The following is a 16,956-nucleotide window of genomic DNA, read 5'->3' on the forward strand; positions in this document are numbered from 1 at the left end:
GTGTAATGGGCTTTGAAGACACTCGAACTCAGGACGCAAGGGAGAAACATGCTAAGAGGAAGGCACACTTGGCAACTCCACACCGTGATCCACTCCCACCAGGAAACCAATGTCCCCACTGTGGAAGGACGTGTGGATCCAGAATTGGCTTCCACAATCACCTATGGACTCATTATTAAAACCGTCTTTATGAAAGACAATCTTACTCGGCTAAGAGTGATCGAAGAAGAAGAAGAAGAAGAAGAAGAAGGGGAAGGGGAAGGGGAAGAAGAAGATCTTGCTACAATTTATTTACAGTTACCCCCATCTCCCTTGATCCTATTGCTGGGTTACAATAGTCTAGCATAGATTTCTGGACTAAATTTGGCAGTGAAGTTCTGGAGGATTTGTATAAAGCACTGCGGGTCCGTGCTTATGCGGTAACCATGTTAAAACTACAGAGTATCCTTCAGGCAAGTTGGAGTGGCTAAGCATTCCTTATCAGCTAAACGCTGAGCCAAAGCAGCTGCACTCCCAGTGCTTGTCCTCCAATTAAAATATATGGCTTTCAAGCCCACGTAAAAGCAAAACAGATAATACAGATACACTCCTTGTCTCTGTGTTGCAATTAACACTGCTGAGCTATCTGACTTTAAAACTATTCAAAATAAAAACAAACCAAAACTAGGACAGTAGAGTTCCTATATTCTATACTTGTGGAAAACAATACAACTTTCCTGCCCTACCCTCCTTCTCCTGGAGATTTTGCCGGACTCCATTTCACATGATTTAACGTATCTACAAGCACCACATTCTGAAACATTATATTTGTATAAGACAAAGTTGACAAACTTCTGAATTGCAAGAAGTCTTCTTCAAACAGAAGTCCTAAAAGGCTACTATTGAGTTGCGTGTATATTTAGGATAGCTATACTGTGTCTCTGAGGTCACATACGGTACAGCTTGGAAGATCCTATGTTCAATCCCTGGCATCTTTAGATAAGTCATATTAGGAAAGCCTAGAGAGCTGCTACCACTCAGGGTAGACCATGGGTGTTGGTGAACTACAACTTCCATAATTCCTGATCACTGAACATGCTGGTTGGGGCTGATGTGAGTTGTAGTCCAAACGCCATCTTTCTAGAGAGCATGGAACCTTTGTTCCTCCTGTTGTTGTTGAACTACAACTCCTATCAGCTCAAGGGGCCAATGATTTAACTCAGTATAAGATAGCTTCCAATGTACTCATGAAGAGGGCAAATGACATGATTTCCAGGTCCCAAAGTGAGATAAATGGCAAAACACTGCAGAGCAGAATGCCTTTGGTTCAGAGTTCCATTCAGACAATCATAACTTTTTCCAATTTACTCTTACATTTCCTCCTCACACTCCCAAGTCAATCAATATTTCACCACCACAAAGCATGCTCTGACCTCATTTTACTATTCTGGATTGCTCCTTCAGGATATTTCTTTTATATTTGTGTAAACTCTCTGGTTTTTCTAAACTTACTAATACCTCACATGTGTGTTTATCTGGGAGCAGTGCTATTTTGGTGTGTGAAGGTTCACATTGTAGAATGCTGTTTTTAATATACAATGTAGCATACTGTGAGTTCATTGTCCTCTACAGCAAGGGTGGCCAACTCCCAAGACACTGCGATCTACCTCATAGAGTTAAAAAACTGGCAGTGACATACCCCCTTTTTGGGGGCTCAGGTCAAAGTTGTTTAGCTTTTTTTTCCAGAAGGAAAGCCCTGTTTTGGGGGGTGCAAGCCAACACTGTTGAACTTTTTTTTAGGGGAGCCAAAGTTGTTGAGCTTGTTTGGAGGGAGCCAGTGATGTACCAGTGATCTACCACAGAAGACATCAAGTGATCTACCGGTAGATCACGATGCCCTAGTAGAATCATAGAATTGTAGGATTGGTTGACTTCAAGGGTCATCTAGTTGTCTTCTGTAGTAAACAAGAGTGAAATGATAATCATGCTTCCTTTTTAAAATTCCTCATTAACTTTATTTCTCAGCATATATGCTGTTGTAAACAGAAACTGCCCTTTTCCCCTTATGGGGTACCCAAGAGCCCGTATAGAGTCCTTAAGTGGGTTCCCTATCGGTAGGAGAAAATAACAGAGGCTAACCAGAGAATACTGAGAAGCAAAGCAGCTATTAAGCCTGATCTTTATTAAACTGTTGCACAGGGTCCTCACTCACCACAAGCAGGAAAGAGGAGGAACCCAGAACAAAGGTGTGCCAGCCCTTATATAGACTTTTGGAATTGCCCACCCTCAAACTCAAGACCACCCCCAGAAACATCATACATACATCACAGAAGGGGTGTAGCCCAAGACAACCACCACCCCAATACATTATACATACATCACAGAACGAGGTGGTCTCCAGCAAAATCCTGTCTGGCAAAAAACCTGCCAATGGTCACTGATTGGATCACATGGGCAGCCTGGCCATTCTTTTGTAACGATACTTAATTCCTGAGCCAGGTCACAGGCTCACCCTATTCATACCTTAAACGTGCAGGATTTGTGAGCACAGAGACAATGGGGAGGTTTTTTTCATTTCCTTCCTCCTTGCAGAGAAACATTTGGTCAGTTTGGGAGAGTCAAAATGGTTTCAGGACTGTCTTCCTGTACTCTTTCAGACATATGGTTTATATATTCATGTATGTGTTTGCCTTGTACATTTATGTATTTGAGACCTTACATTCTTATAACAATGCACAGGTAGGATCCACTGTGAAATGATTCCTTCCTCCACAAATTAAACATAACATTAAATATATTTTACCTAAATGTCCCCACTGTGGGAAATAAGACTCTACAGAATTATGCGGAAAACAACCCAGGTAGTTTGACCCTTTAATTAGTTCTATTTTTACTCCTATAAAAACTATAGAAGACACTCCCTGTTTAAAGTTTAAATAACAAATACAGTAACTTTTACTTAGTTCACTTGCAGGTTAAAATATAAAACACATACAGTATAGGTCTTAAATTGCTAATGCTGTACAGTACATCTTACATAGATTTGTATCTAAGATAAATACTGTTACAGACTAACTCTGAGGCAAACAGCAGTGCAACACTTCAGCTGCTCTCACACAAAAGGCTGTTCATAACTGTCATAACTGTATCCACTGACATAACTGCCTCAGATGTATGACATCAGAGAGTTCTACTGCCCTTGTAAGTTTTAACCCTTTGATTAGCATTTTGGATGCTTCCATCTCACCCCTCACCTTCCCTAATGCAAATACGATCTATACTTCAGGCTGATAATTATAAAAAACGCAAGCCAGCTAAGCCAGCAAGGAGGACGAAACTATCTACCAAGGCCAACTTCCCACTCGTCCTGCTCATGATGATTATTTATTATTTATTTTATTATTTTATTATTAAATGTAGGTGAAAAGTGAAGGCGCACTTAACGTTGTTCCTGAACTGCAATAAAAAAAACCCTAAAGCATGGAGGCGTGGCGGGAACCAGGACCATCCCCTCAACCAATTTCTGTCCAGAAAAAAAAGGGGGTGGGACACGCGCCTCCTCACCCTTTCCCCTGTAAAAAGGCAGAGAGAAGAGAGCAGTGAGAGGGAGAGGTTGTTTCTCAAGGAGCTCCAGCTCCTCCGCTCGCGTGTGCGTGAGGCAACCCCGAAGCCAAGGAAGCCCGCAGGCAAAAGAAGGGCTGCTGCAAGCAGCAAGACCCAAGACCAGGAGGACCAAGAGTTGCTGCTAGCAGCAAGACAGGACCAGGGCAAGCCGCGTGGCTCGGGAGACCTGCCAACACACTTCGCCGAGGAGATGCAGCACGCCGGAGGCGGCAACCCCGCCTCTTCCCGCGAAGAAACATCCCCAGAGGCTGGAGCGCGAGACTCCGCAACGACCCTGATCCCCGCGGCTGGGCACGAGAAGGACTCGCGCCACCACCGCCGGCATCGCCGCCGCCGCCGCCGCCGCCACCACCAGGAGCAGCAGCCGCCCGGCAACATGATCACTTCCGGTAGGTCAGAGGGCAGGAGGAAAAGCGAGTGCCAGGTAGCCGGGGGGGGAACGTTGGGGCCCGGGGCCTGTTCGGGGGCGAGTGGGCGAGCAGGTGAGTGAGAGAAATGGGGCAGGGTGGGCGGGATTGTCCCCCCGCGGGCTTCCCACACCCGGAGCGGGAGTTTCCCTTGCCGAAGAGCCCCTCAGCCGCCCCTTTCTGAGCTTCCGGGCGGGGTTGGTCTCCCAGCATGCCGAGCGGCCGGATGTGCCGCCATGTTTTGGGCTCCCTGCCTCTTGTGCCTGTAGCATTGACAATAACAAGCGGCGCGGCGGCCTCCCTTGTTCGTTTTCCTCTCTCCCGGCCGCGAAGGAGGTGGCGGGGAATCTAGAGAGGGAGGGAGCGGGAAAGGGAGCCCGGCTCCCCTCTCCGCCCCTCCTCGGGAGAGAGGTGATCTCGGGAAAAGGAGCAAGGCAGAGAGTGGAGGGCACCCTGGCCGCCTCTGGGAGCTGAGAAAGTGAGGGGACGGGCAGAGGCAGAGTCGCTGAGAGACGTTCGCGGGAGTCCAGGGTAGGGTGGCCAGGCGGAGCTGCCCTTCCCCTCTCGGGGAGCCAGACGCCTTTTCTGAGAGCTCGATCCAAGCGAGAAGGGGTGAAGGGAAGGCGGGCAAAGGCTTCCTTTCCTCCTGAGAGAGAAAAGAGAAGCGAACCGGCTGGCAAGGAGGCACTTGTTCTTCCTGGACAGAGGCGGCAGAGATCTTCCGCAACTTGCTCTGCGTACCTGTCACACCAGAAGGATTTGATGCCCTTCAGCCTGCTCACCTCTGTGGTGTTCATGTTTCCCACAGGTTTCACTTCCCCCAACCCCTCAGCAGCAGCGGCTCAGGAGGTCAGACCTGCCACTGATGGTAGTAGCAGCAGCAGCAGTGGTGGCGGCGGCAGCACCCCATCATCATCTTCCAAGAAGAGAAAGCTAAATAGTAATAGCAGCAGCACTGATAGAGAAGAGGTTGAATCCATCACCTCCTGCTCCTCCGTTCTTCCCAGAAATAACTCTTCCACATCCTCTATTGCTACTACTACCACCACTTCCACCCCTGCCACCTCTGCCTCCTGTTCCTCCTCATCAGGAGTTGCCTCTTCCAACCATTACCTGCAGAAGAAGTTGCGCTTTGAGGACTCCTTGGATTTTTTTGGACTTGATGTGAAGATGGCTGAAGAGTCTTCCTCCTCTTCTTCATCGTCATCACCTGCTGCCTCTTCTCAGCAGCACCACCAGCAGCAGTTCAAAAACAAAAGCCTCTTAATTTCCTCAGTAGCTGTGGGACACCACGCAAATGGCCTGACCAAAGCTGCCTCTTCCACTGTCTCCAGTTTTGCCAACAGTAAACCTGGTTCAGCCAAGAAGTTAGTGATCAAGAACTTTAAAGGTAACATGGTTATTTCATTCCTTATCTCTGAAATGTGTATCTGCATAAGGAGGAATGGCACGTACTTTGCAGAAATCTTTGGGGTGTCGGATCATATTCACCACTTTGCCATGGAATCCCTTGTTAGAGGAAACCAGGCCACTTACCAGGGATCCTTTACAATTTTATTCCCAAATGTAGTGCTTTCATTTTTGCCAAACCAAACAAGTGTCAGGTGTTCATTCATATAGCTGGTTTGAAAGAGATTTGTTTTGTGGAATTTAATCTCCCTGTAATTGGTGATTGCAGAGGGGAGGGACAGGAATTTCTCATTCCTTCTCAAATGGCACAAAAATCAAGCCAGTTCCCCTCAACATATCCCCAGGTCTTTACTATACATCCATGCTCCAGTTTCCTCTTTCTTGCTGCAGTTCTAGAGTTAAACGGAATGTGAAACTTTTAAAAGTGTGACAAAAAGAAATAATATTGAAGACAGACTATTTTTAAGTTGCAACTTAGAAAAAATTAGATTGATGCACATGCTTCTGTTTCTTAAACATGTATGTGAAATTACAGCTCTTTTACATAAGGAAGTATTTAGAGATTTTTCAAACAAAGTTCTATGCTATTTCCTGCAGCTGCATGTGAGGATCTCTGTTCTGAAGTACTAGTACGTAGTGCTGGTACAGAACAGGGCAGAGCATCCTTGACCTCTCCTAAAATCATACACAGGGAGTTTTCATTGGAATGGGGTAGCAGCTATTTCTTCATTTCCCTATTTCTCAGTCAGTTTAGGAGAAAACTGTAGGGATACAATCATTTCCACAAATATAACGTTAACCATGTACAGTTGTTTGCCAGAGACATTCATCTTGGATGGTATGGAAGGATATGAGAGGATCCTATCGTTTCTGGAATTTTATATTTCCCTGAGGCATGTGTCTCCATATGAGAACATGTCAAATATTCCCTCCAATGTTTGGTTGAGTTCCAAGTAAAAAGCTTAAAATTATTCTTGTAATCAGCATACATATATTTATTACATGGAGGAGGCTAGATGCAGAATGAGAGGAAGCCAAAGAAGATTTTGCCTGAACACTCATTTTTTTTTAAAAAAAGCAGGATGTAATGTGGGTGTTAAATTGGGGTTGCAGCACTCCTTAGATAGATTGAGCGCTGTTCGGTTCTGGTTCTGAAAAGGAATTCTTAAGCTCAGAATGTGCTCAGAGGCACCTTGTTCTTTAATTCTAACTGCACCTCTTTTGCATTTGTCTCTGTTTGGCAAATCTTGAGAGTCTAGTAAAAAAGAAAGTACCAGTAGATCTGAGAAGTGGGAAGGTTGCCCATTCCTAACCAAAAGTCTCAATACTAGGTAACTACTTCAAATGGGGTAGTAATGCTAATTTGTTGCAGTAAAAAGACAAAAAAAGTCATGGGGGACCTGGGGGCACCAACCTTCTTTCTGTTAGTTTTTTAAAACTGTTTCTAATATTATGTTGCAACTGCTGCAACTCACCTTAGGGTGAATGGTTGATATAATATTCTCTAGTGAATTTTGGTATCTGTATGCGTAAGGGGGGAAGTTTATGGATATACACATACCAAGAGTGATAAAGCAGGCTTTGATGTATTAATCTCTGGCTTTGAAGAGCATTGTTATGTCTCTTTGATTTTTTTTTTTAAAAATATCTGTCTCAAAACAGTTCTGCTTCCTAATCAAGTTAATTAACTGTTTATTTTTAAAGGAAGTATCTTACTTCAGGAAATGATAGAGTGTATTGGCTGTTTCTTAGAGTGTATTGGCTGTAATTTCCATCACTCTACAAAAGAAAAACAATACAGATGGTCCTTATTTTTGTAATTCCAAAAAATATTTTTTGTAATTTTGGCCTCACCACCATACACACATTCCTGTTTGTCTACCTTTAACATGCAGGTCAAGCTGTCTTTTGTTAAACCGTGTTTGCCTTTCCCATGCACTTTCCATTCATTTCTTTGCTTCTGACTGATAAATGTGAATCTTGTATTTCCATTTCCTGACTCTTATATAAATTCAGTTCGCACTGAGCATCCATTTGACTCTTTTTATGCTTCTTTTGGGCAAATGCCTCACTGACAAATTAATGGTACCAAGGATGTATTGTGAATTTGCATATTTAGTCTGTGTTTCTCTTCCTTTCCTTGGGTATATATACCACTCTTGCCACAATTGAAGAGTATAGAAATGTCTGTGGATGAGGATAGGAGACATCTTTGGCTGAAATGATAACTATAGAAAGGGAACATCATCTGCTAGCATATAAACTGTACTGGAAATCTGATGTTTAGGCCACATGAGGAATGTGCACAGTGCCTCAAGAGCTGCTTATTGTGTACCATTATGCAAATCCTGGTGGAGCAAGTATACCTAAATTTTCAACTCTGTTTTTAGCATCTGCTTTATAAAAGTAATCAGTAGAGAATGATACAAGTTTTAAAATCTACTGCAATAGTCAGGGTTGCTTAGCCCTGGCTACTAATCAGTTTAATCTTACATTATGTTGGAATGATGCTGAGTAAATAAGAACACATGGAGTTTTCAAACTCCACACAAATGATATGCTTAAGGGGGCATTTTAAAATTGATCCATGAAATTGGCAGGGCATGAGGAATGAATGTTATCCACATCATAAGTAGGATATAATGCTTAGAACATGGTAAGCTAAAAGCCAGTACCTTGAATCCTGCCTTTTAGACTTGCATATTAGAATACTTGTGTATTGTGCTCCTTGTGGTATTTCCGTTTCATGAGGCAGACTGCTGCATTGTCTGTATACTGAAGATTCTGAAAAATAATAAGAAAGCTTTGCACACAGTACATTACAGCAGTTGACTTTTTAAAATATAAATGCTTTTTAGTTCTGAATGGGGGGGCAGGAATTGGCAATCCAAGGCAACCTACTGGTCAACTATTACTTAGTAGAACTGTCGAGTTCAGTGGTAAAGTCCCCATGATCTACAATCCATTTGACTCATCCCTAATTCAACCATTTCACCATTCTGATGGGTCAGTTTAGAAGAGATCTGTATTGTTCAGAGACAAGGTCTAGAAACTGGTATATTGAGCATCTCCTAGAGGGATTATTTGTATGTAGGCATAAGTACAAATGCTTCCTTGATAATGAGTTTTGACATAGAAGTAAATCTTGCAGGTCACTATTGAAAGCTTACTAAATGGCCTTTGGTCTGCTCCAGAAAGGCTGTTCTTACGTTCTTAAATCATATATTTGCTGTAAAAGACACTAATTTTTAATATCTTGTAGATAAACCTAAACTGCCTGAAAATTACACAGATGAAACCTGGCAAAAACTGAAGGAAGCTGTAGAAGCTATTCAGAACAGCACTTCAATTAAGTACAACTTAGAAGAGCTCTATCAGGTAAGTGTCAAAACTTGTAGGCATTCAATAATGTAGGTTACAGTACAAGACTGTAAACATCCCTGAGGTTTTTAGCCCACTTTCTAGGGCCTCAAACTATCTCGGTTTGAAGTGTGGATAAGGACCCATAATCACTCAGTGAAGACCAGGTTGGACAGACAGCACTTCAGAAAACTAACAAGAGCTCCTTCACAAATTCATCAAGCCAGATATACTTTTTCCATCAACACAGTAAAATATTCAGATGTTCATCTGAACGGCTTTTTTTTCTGGTACATTCACTATGGTCCAGGCATGGACCTAGCACTCTAATTTGTAGTGGCACTTTAACAAAACAGTGAAGTCTGGCCACAATTTTAGGTGTCCTGCAGTAACAGAGAGGGCCAAACTACAGTTTGAAGTATATCTTCAGGGGTACTACACTGGTGTGACCCAAGATTCTCTGGATAGATAGGCTGATAAGCTTCACAGGGAAACAAAGATTCTGCTTATTGCTGGGACGATGACTTCCATCCCAGTTTGTTTCTTGATCCTAGGCAGGAAGGCTCTTTTAACATGAAATTCAAGTAGAACTTCTCCCAGTTTTTTATATTACTTATTGGTAATATATGTATATATTATATCTTGCACCCCCCCATTTGAAGTATCAAGATGGTGTTCAGCAATTATGCACATATAATAGAACATTAAAAATACCATTAAACATTTAGAGGAATTGTTGGTGCTTGCAGAAACATGAGGTCATTCACTGCTCTGCAGCACTCAAAATACTTTTGATGCTAGTGGGAATGTAAATTAGTGTAGTACCATTAGTTTGCTCTTCAAATAGGTAAAGTTAAAGTAATTTGAAAAAGCTAGAAAGGCAGGTTGTCATAAGTAGATCCAAGTTACAGTATTGCTAAAAATGGAGAACATACATTGCTTACTGACTTTTTTAATTGTGGTGTTTACCTACTTCTAGAGAAGCAGGAAACAATGCTGGAATGTTTCAAACTCCAGCCTCAAATACTTGAACACTTGGGATTTTGCTTGTTTTTATAGGAAGTACACTTAAGAAATCAAAAGACATAACTTCAGAGGTGCCTTTTTCTACAAATGCTTGGCATAATAATTTTATTCTTTTCTTTGTTGCCTTAAAAGTACAGTAACAGATTCCCTTACCTTAAATAAGCATTATTTATATGCAGAGTTAAGCATTTGTATCATTTTTGTGTATATTTTATAAGATTACCCCATCTTCTTTATCACTTACCATCCCTTCTTCCCTATCTGTTCTTATATTATTTTGAATGCATGGTTTTTTTTCCCCTCTCACTTTAGTTTTGCCAGTTAACTGTTGAGTTTTCTGTAGCACCACAGTATTTCACAGACCCACTAAGGCTTTGCTTAAGACTTTATAATCTGATTATGTGCTTCTATGGAATTACTTTGCATCTTCACTGATTTTGGAAAGATAACATTTACTTTGGGTTTTGTGAATGTCAAAGGAAAGATTCTTAATCTGCATGCAGTTCCTATCCAGTTTGTTCAATACCTCTTTCAAAGGTCTTCTTAATGTTAAGTGTACTTGTTATCTAATGGGGGGGTTGAACTACCTTTCTTAAACTTACACTTTTATCACTATTAAGAAGTGAAGATTATTCCATAGGATAGTATAACCATAAGACTGAACAAAAATGATGACTGAAACATTGGCTATTTGATGTTGCCATTTTAAAATGGGGGTGGGAAGGATCTTGTTAGAGTGCTTCTTGTTGCATGGCTCTTTAGGTCAAAAGTTCCTAACATTTAAAATATAAAAAACAACACTCAATTATTGTTATTAATATTTTTTTAATTACTTTTTACCCACAAAGGTCTCAAAGTGACTTACAAGATGAGATACAGCAGATAAAAACAATAAAAGCCAAAAAATGTAAAACAATGTATAGTGCAAAATACATAAAGTGCTAATACAGTAACATCATAATAAGTCCTATTGCTTGTGATACAAATCTGATAGACATATACATCTCCTAACATAACTTCCACATAGAGTAAAGTCCAAATTTTACAGTTTTGTAGTTGGAGTTGGAATGGCCTTGAGCAGGCAGCCCTTGCTTCTAAGAGCTGTTGTTCTAATTGGCATGTAGGAATCTCTCTTGCCTCAGAAAACAAAATTAGATTTCATTGGCTTAAGTTACACGAAGGTAGATTTTGGTTGAACATTCAGAAAAACACCTTAGTGGTTGGAGAAATTCAACAATAGAACCAATTATAAGATAGGCTTTCCATTGTTGAAACCCTACAGGCACTGGCTGGGCAGGCCAGCATCTCCAGACAGGGCTGGGAGAGAATGCCGCCTGGGATGCTAGGGAGCTGCTGCCAGTCAGTGTAGACGCTACTGTGCTGGATGGGCCAGTGATATGCAAGACTGCTTCCTATATTCCTCTGGATTTTCTGCCTCAAGCAGGGAATGGGACTACATGGCCTACGAAAACTCTGTCAACTCTTGAATTCAAATAGGGAGATGTAGCTCAGTCAAAGCTTTGCGGCTGATGGAAGAACCTTCAACATCTTTTCCTCTTGTTTCCTTGGAAGTCCCTTAAAAGAAATAGTAAATAGAAATTGAATGGTAGGCACACCACACAAATTGTCTTGTGGCATATTTGAGGAGGGTGTCTTGCTATGCTATTGATGTTAATCCATTGTGCTATTTGGCACACAGCAATTACTGTGAATTAATTATCAAAGCATTCAATTGGCATTCTGCTTTATTTTTTATTTATAGCATATGTACCCTTTTGACGTGGGTGGCGCTGTGGTCTAAACCACAGAGCCTAGGGCTTGCCGATCAGAAGGTCAGTGGTTCGAATCCCCGTGATGGGGTGAGCTCCCGTTGTTCAGTCCCAGCTCCTGCCCCCCCCAGCAATTCAAAAGCGCATCAAAGTGCAAGTAGATAAGTAGGTACTGCTCCGGCAGGAAGGTAAACAGCGTTTCTGTGCACTGCTCTGGTTTCGCCAGAAGCGGCTTAGTCATACTGGCCACATGACCTGGAAGCTGTCAGTGGACAAATGCCGGCTCCCTCGGCCTATAGAGCAAGATGAGTGTGCAACCCCAGAGTTGTACATGACTGGACCTAACGGTCAGGGGTACCTTTACCTTTACCCTGCTCTTTAGCCAAAAAGGCCTTTAAAGTGATTTACATAAAATCAAAACAAGACACTCTCTACCTACAAGTTTACAATCTGAGAAAACAAACAAACCCCACAACACACAAGAGGAAAAGGAAAAGGATGGAAGAGGAAAATAAAAACTCTGGCACCAATTTATAGACTGTTTTTCCTACCGGTATATTGACCTGTCAGCACAGTTCAGAGGCAGATTGTGCCTAATGCTGGGCTTCTAGCAGAGCCAATGGTTTGACCCTGCTTCCTCTCCCATTGAGGCAGCAGAGCCTGTGTAATGAGCTCCACTTCTCAGCTGAAATAATGGTTATTTAGCAGAGTAATTGACTTCCTCGGGAGGTAGCAGGTCTCCTTTTGCTGGAGTTTTTAAGGCAAGAGTTGAGTAGTCATCTGTTAGGGATCCAGGAGTTTCATCTTGTATTGTGGATCCTTCGCTGAACAGGGGCTTGGACTAGATAACCACTCTTTCTTCCATATTCCATAGACGAGCTTTGTGGCTTACCAGTAGAACAACTTTCTGGAAGGTATTTAAAAGCTCATTTAAGGGTTATTTGGGGATAAACTTGCATGTTTTCAACCAGTCCTTCTGATATCTTAGGGTAAGATATCCTAGTAGATTTTTATATGTATGTTCTGTGGAAATCTGTCAGCCCCCTAAGGTTAAGGCCTTAGTGGACCCCTCTCAAGTATGTGTTCAAAGTGATCTCTCAGCTAGCACCATATATTTTTACAGCAAAGTAACTGTATTTTCTATTGACACTATTCGTTTGCATCTATTTTTAACATGTGTTAAAAATAGTAATATAAGTTGCTGGTGATGTGGATACTTGATAAAACTGTTCTGCTAAAGAGCAGCTGCCTGGTAAATGTATCCAATTCCAAATGTGCATTTTAATGCACGATTATGTATGCCACAGCAACAAGATCTTTTTCTCCCACATTCCTCAAAAAGATTCTTACGAGTATTGTTTTCATCAGCAATAAACCTCTTAGTGCACTACTTCCCCTCCTGGCAAAAATCCTTGTAAAGCAACACTAGATTATTTGAGTCTCCCACTTCTTCAAACCCCCTTAGTAGAGCTTTGAGGTGAACTTATTCATACTAGTCCCCTTCTCTCAAATGTGCTGAATTTAGGATTAGTGAATAAATTTGGATCTCCTTTTCCAAGCTGGTCTCATAGGGTTGTTTCAAGGTTTGTCTTAATTTAGTCCATAATAATTTATTTAAACCTCTTCATCAGTGGACCTGGTACTTTCACAGAAGAAAGGAACAAGTGACATAAACAAAAGAAAGATTTCTGTCCTGAAGTCCTTACAATCACCAAGCTTTAACATGGGGAGGGCGGGAGGTTAGAATTAATATGAGCAAATGCAACTAACATGTACATAGACTTTATTTTAGTTGATGAGGGTACTTAGCATTTATAGACAATGTTCACAGGGGTAGCTATATTACTGAGGCAGCAAAACAAAAGAATCTTGTAGACTCTTGAAGGCTTACAAAATGTATTATGGCATAATATTTCTGATCCACAAAAGATTATGCCACAATAAATTTGTTAGCCTTTAAGGCATTGGGGGTGAAGGGAAATATATGACCTTCCATGTGTTGCTGGATTATCGGATCCATAATCCCTGGCCATTGGCCATGCTGATGTGGCTGGAGTCCAACATCTGGAGGGTCACATGTTCTCCATGATACAATGTGTTTCAAGGCTTCTTGTAGTATTTACATAGTGCAGTTGAAGTGTTCATAAGTGCTTTATGTTCTTATTTGATGAGTACTGTCTCCATATACCAGCAAGCAACTGAAATGACATTTGAATAATTTTAAAATACAGCACCTCAAATAAAACACAACAAATATATTCATTGTGGTTTCAACAACCAGTAAAACAGTAAATTCAAGCAGGCTTCAACACCCAGCAGATACTTGTTGCATGGTAGCCTAACCATATTTATTTTGAAGTAAATTCTGTTGCGGACAATGCAGTTTACTTACTAGTAAATGTTCTTAAAATTGCAGCCTTGGTTTTAGAGTAGCGTACAAATAATTTTTTGTTTGAACTAGAATTGTGAATCTATGCTAAGAAAAATTAAGGCAACCCAGTCTTTATCACTGCGTTCTGTTTAGGCTGCATGTCCTTTAAGTGGCAGAGTTATTTGTATAAAATGTTGTTCATTTGCTAGTCTGGTATTCCATTGTTTTAATCCATTTTCTTCTTCATGATGTTACTGTTGTTATATTAAATGAGCTAAGTCAGCTGAAAGGCACTCTGCCCAGGGGAGCATGAATGCAACTGCAGTGCATTCTGGCATGTATTTTTGTTCTGTGAACTAACAGCAAAATTGAGAGCCAGAATTTTGGTTTGTGCAGAAAGTATCCAAAGACTGCAAATGACTTGAGACCTGTGAGCAGAGTTCCATTCACATACTGGGGATTTCCCACGCCCATTGTAGCTCTTGGCATCTCCTGAAAAGCCACTCTTGTGAGTTAGTCATATTCATTTAATTGGGTCTAATCTGAGTTCATTTAATTGAGTCTAATGTGGTTTTGAATACCACCCTTAACTTTGATCTCTAATTGTCTAGTGATGCCCCCACATCAGATAGGCATGTTTTTAAAAACTCGCTGGGAAGAATCATTTTGACTTGTGTTTTTCTGAGAGCTGGCATGTACAGAAAAAGTTATGAATTGTAGATGGAGTCCTGCAAATGTTGGTGGAGGTCTTTTTCATGTGTCCTCCTTTTCCTTTTTTTTTAGGCTGTTGAAAATCTCTGCTCATATAAGATTTCTGCAAATTTGTACAAGCAGTTAAGACAGATTTGTGAAGACCATATCAAAGCACAGATCCATCAGTTCAGAGAATATCCTTTTTGAGTAGTAAGTCTGTTTGTGGACTTCATTTTTATTATGCATGAAATCCAGATACATACACACATCTGTGTTCTTCTGTTTTTCCCTCTGAGCATCTTCCCTGTCAAACTTCAAGGTGAATATTTACATCCTTGGAGTCTTAAAAATCAGTTTAGCATCTAGGATAGTCTTTTGAAACAATAAGTACTGGGAAGTAGGTGAGATTTGGTGCTCATAACTCCTGAGGCTGTGTGTATGCTTAAGATATTACTAGATCACAATGCTTTGAATTATATCAAATGTGGACACCTAACGAAAGATAAGGTAAGTTCTTTCATAACTTTAAAGCTATTGAGTTCAGTTCAATTGTGTCATCACAAGTGTTTGATTAACATAGTAGCCTGTTAGATTAGAATGGTGGTTTCTTGGCCTTTAGCTGATTTTACATGAACATCTTTTTCATGGTCACATCCTAGCCTAAAACAAAGGCTTTAAAATAGGGCTGGCAGTTTCTTTTGTTTCGAATGATGACACAGAAGAACAATGTCATCAGGCATTGGTGTTGTCCCAGTTGTTGTGTTAAATATTCTTAACTCCTTCATCATGGATTCATTGGACAGTGTTCTTTTTCTCAAGAAAATAGACAAATGTTGGCAAGACCACTGCAGACAAATGGTAAGGCTTGTTTTCCTTCCAAATAATACTTTTGTGAACTTGGATCCCAGATGGTTCCCCCCCCCAACACCTGTACTTCCTGAAAACTGCCTTGCAAGTTGGAACAGGAACCATCTTGAGTAGCTTTCCAGGGGTCACAGATAGACGTGGAGGCAGGGGAGATCCTTAGCCATGCAGAGAGAGAAGTGCTTTCTGCTCACATATATTTAGGCAAATACAACTTTTTGTTTTGTACCAATATTAGGAAATGATAGTAGCAATTATATATTTAGGACCTGTTTTTGTTGTATTGCTTTTGTGTCGTGACATCTAGGCATTCAGTTTGCAACTCTTGGAGATAGTTTCTGTCACTTTGAATCTGGTACATTATGCTGCATAATTTTTAGGGGTCCCTTAGGAAGATAACCCTTTTTGCAATGCGCCTCAGTAATTTTAAAAGGGCAGCACCATAAAACCCGCTTAAAGAAGTATTTCATCAGGATATTATATGAAGAATTGCCATAGATTAAAATGTGCCCACACCTCAGCCTCTGGAGGGAATGAAGTTTCCCCAGGTGACAGGAAGTGCAGCAGCTTTTGAGTGTCTCTTAACCTGTCCTGGTTGTGGAAACCTGCATATTAATGGGGCAAGTAAGTGAATGTGCACCATTAATCTTAAGGAACATGGTAAAGCAAGAGGGAGGAGTCAGTCAATTCATATGTTTGACTTTCTAAAGTTGCAGTCAATAAGGCATATTTGGAAGCAGGTCCTGTTAAAATTGGTGGCCTTTCCAACCAAGTAATCATGTTTAGGATCAGGACACAAGAATGATCTTGCTTTATGTCAAAATGTTTATGGCTTGATTTTTTTCCCCCTCCCCCTTACAGATAATGATTAGAAGTATCTTTTTGTTCCTGGATCGAACATACGTTCTTCAAAATTCAATGCTGCCATCAATTTGGTGAGAATGAAAAGAGAAGTATTGATTTTAGACTTCCAAATGCTTTGTCAAAAATATAGATTCAGTTTTTCTTCCCTTCCATTGTGATAGAGAATCTTTGTAGCATGGCTGGTATATATGTTTTCTTTGCTATCCCTACCACCCAGATATTCACAAGGGGTGGGTGGGTGGTGTGGCAGTTTAAAGCCCAAAGTTAAGCTAAACCAAGCTCACATTTGGAAAGTATCAATAATCTCCAGAACGGTGAACAAGGTCACTGTGCATATTTGTTGGATACCAAGAATGGCAGCAGTGCTACATGTTGGGAACAATTGAGCCATCAGGAACCAGCTTGGCAAAAGGGTCTCTGTCTTCTGGCACCATGTTCAAACATCATAATAAGCCATACACAAGCCATTTATGCCTGCGTCTTGCCTCTCCACCAGCACTGTGGAGAAACAAAGAACAATTAGCATTGTTTCTTTTGTTCCTGGTTTTTCAATCACTGTTTGCGTGAGCACAACAATCCCTGGTTCAGG

General features: G+C 41.1%; 1 protein-coding gene across 1 annotated transcript in view; it reads left to right on the plus strand.

Moving 5' to 3' along the window:
* The first annotated feature begins 3,551 nt into the window (after positions 1-3,551).
* Positions 3,552-16,956, plus strand: part of CUL4B (cullin 4B) — a 30,430-nt gene continuing 17,025 nt past the window's right edge. Inside the window, exons 1-6 of the mRNA XM_035113778.2 lie at positions 3,552-3,992; positions 4,819-5,400; positions 8,683-8,798; positions 14,730-14,833; positions 15,428-15,497; positions 16,365-16,438. Of these exons, the coding sequence (XP_034969669.2) occupies positions 3,794-3,992; positions 4,819-5,400; positions 8,683-8,798; positions 14,730-14,833; positions 15,428-15,497; positions 16,365-16,438 (1,145 nt within the window). The 5' untranslated portion in view covers positions 3,552-3,793. The remainder of the gene's footprint in view (positions 3,993-4,818; positions 5,401-8,682; positions 8,799-14,729; positions 14,834-15,427; positions 15,498-16,364; positions 16,439-16,956) is intronic.

The sequence above is a fragment of the Zootoca vivipara genome, chromosome Z (genome assembly GCF_963506605.1).
Source record: "Zootoca vivipara chromosome Z, rZooViv1.1, whole genome shotgun sequence".
NCBI lineage: Eukaryota > Metazoa > Chordata > Lepidosauria > Squamata > Lacertidae > Zootoca > Zootoca vivipara.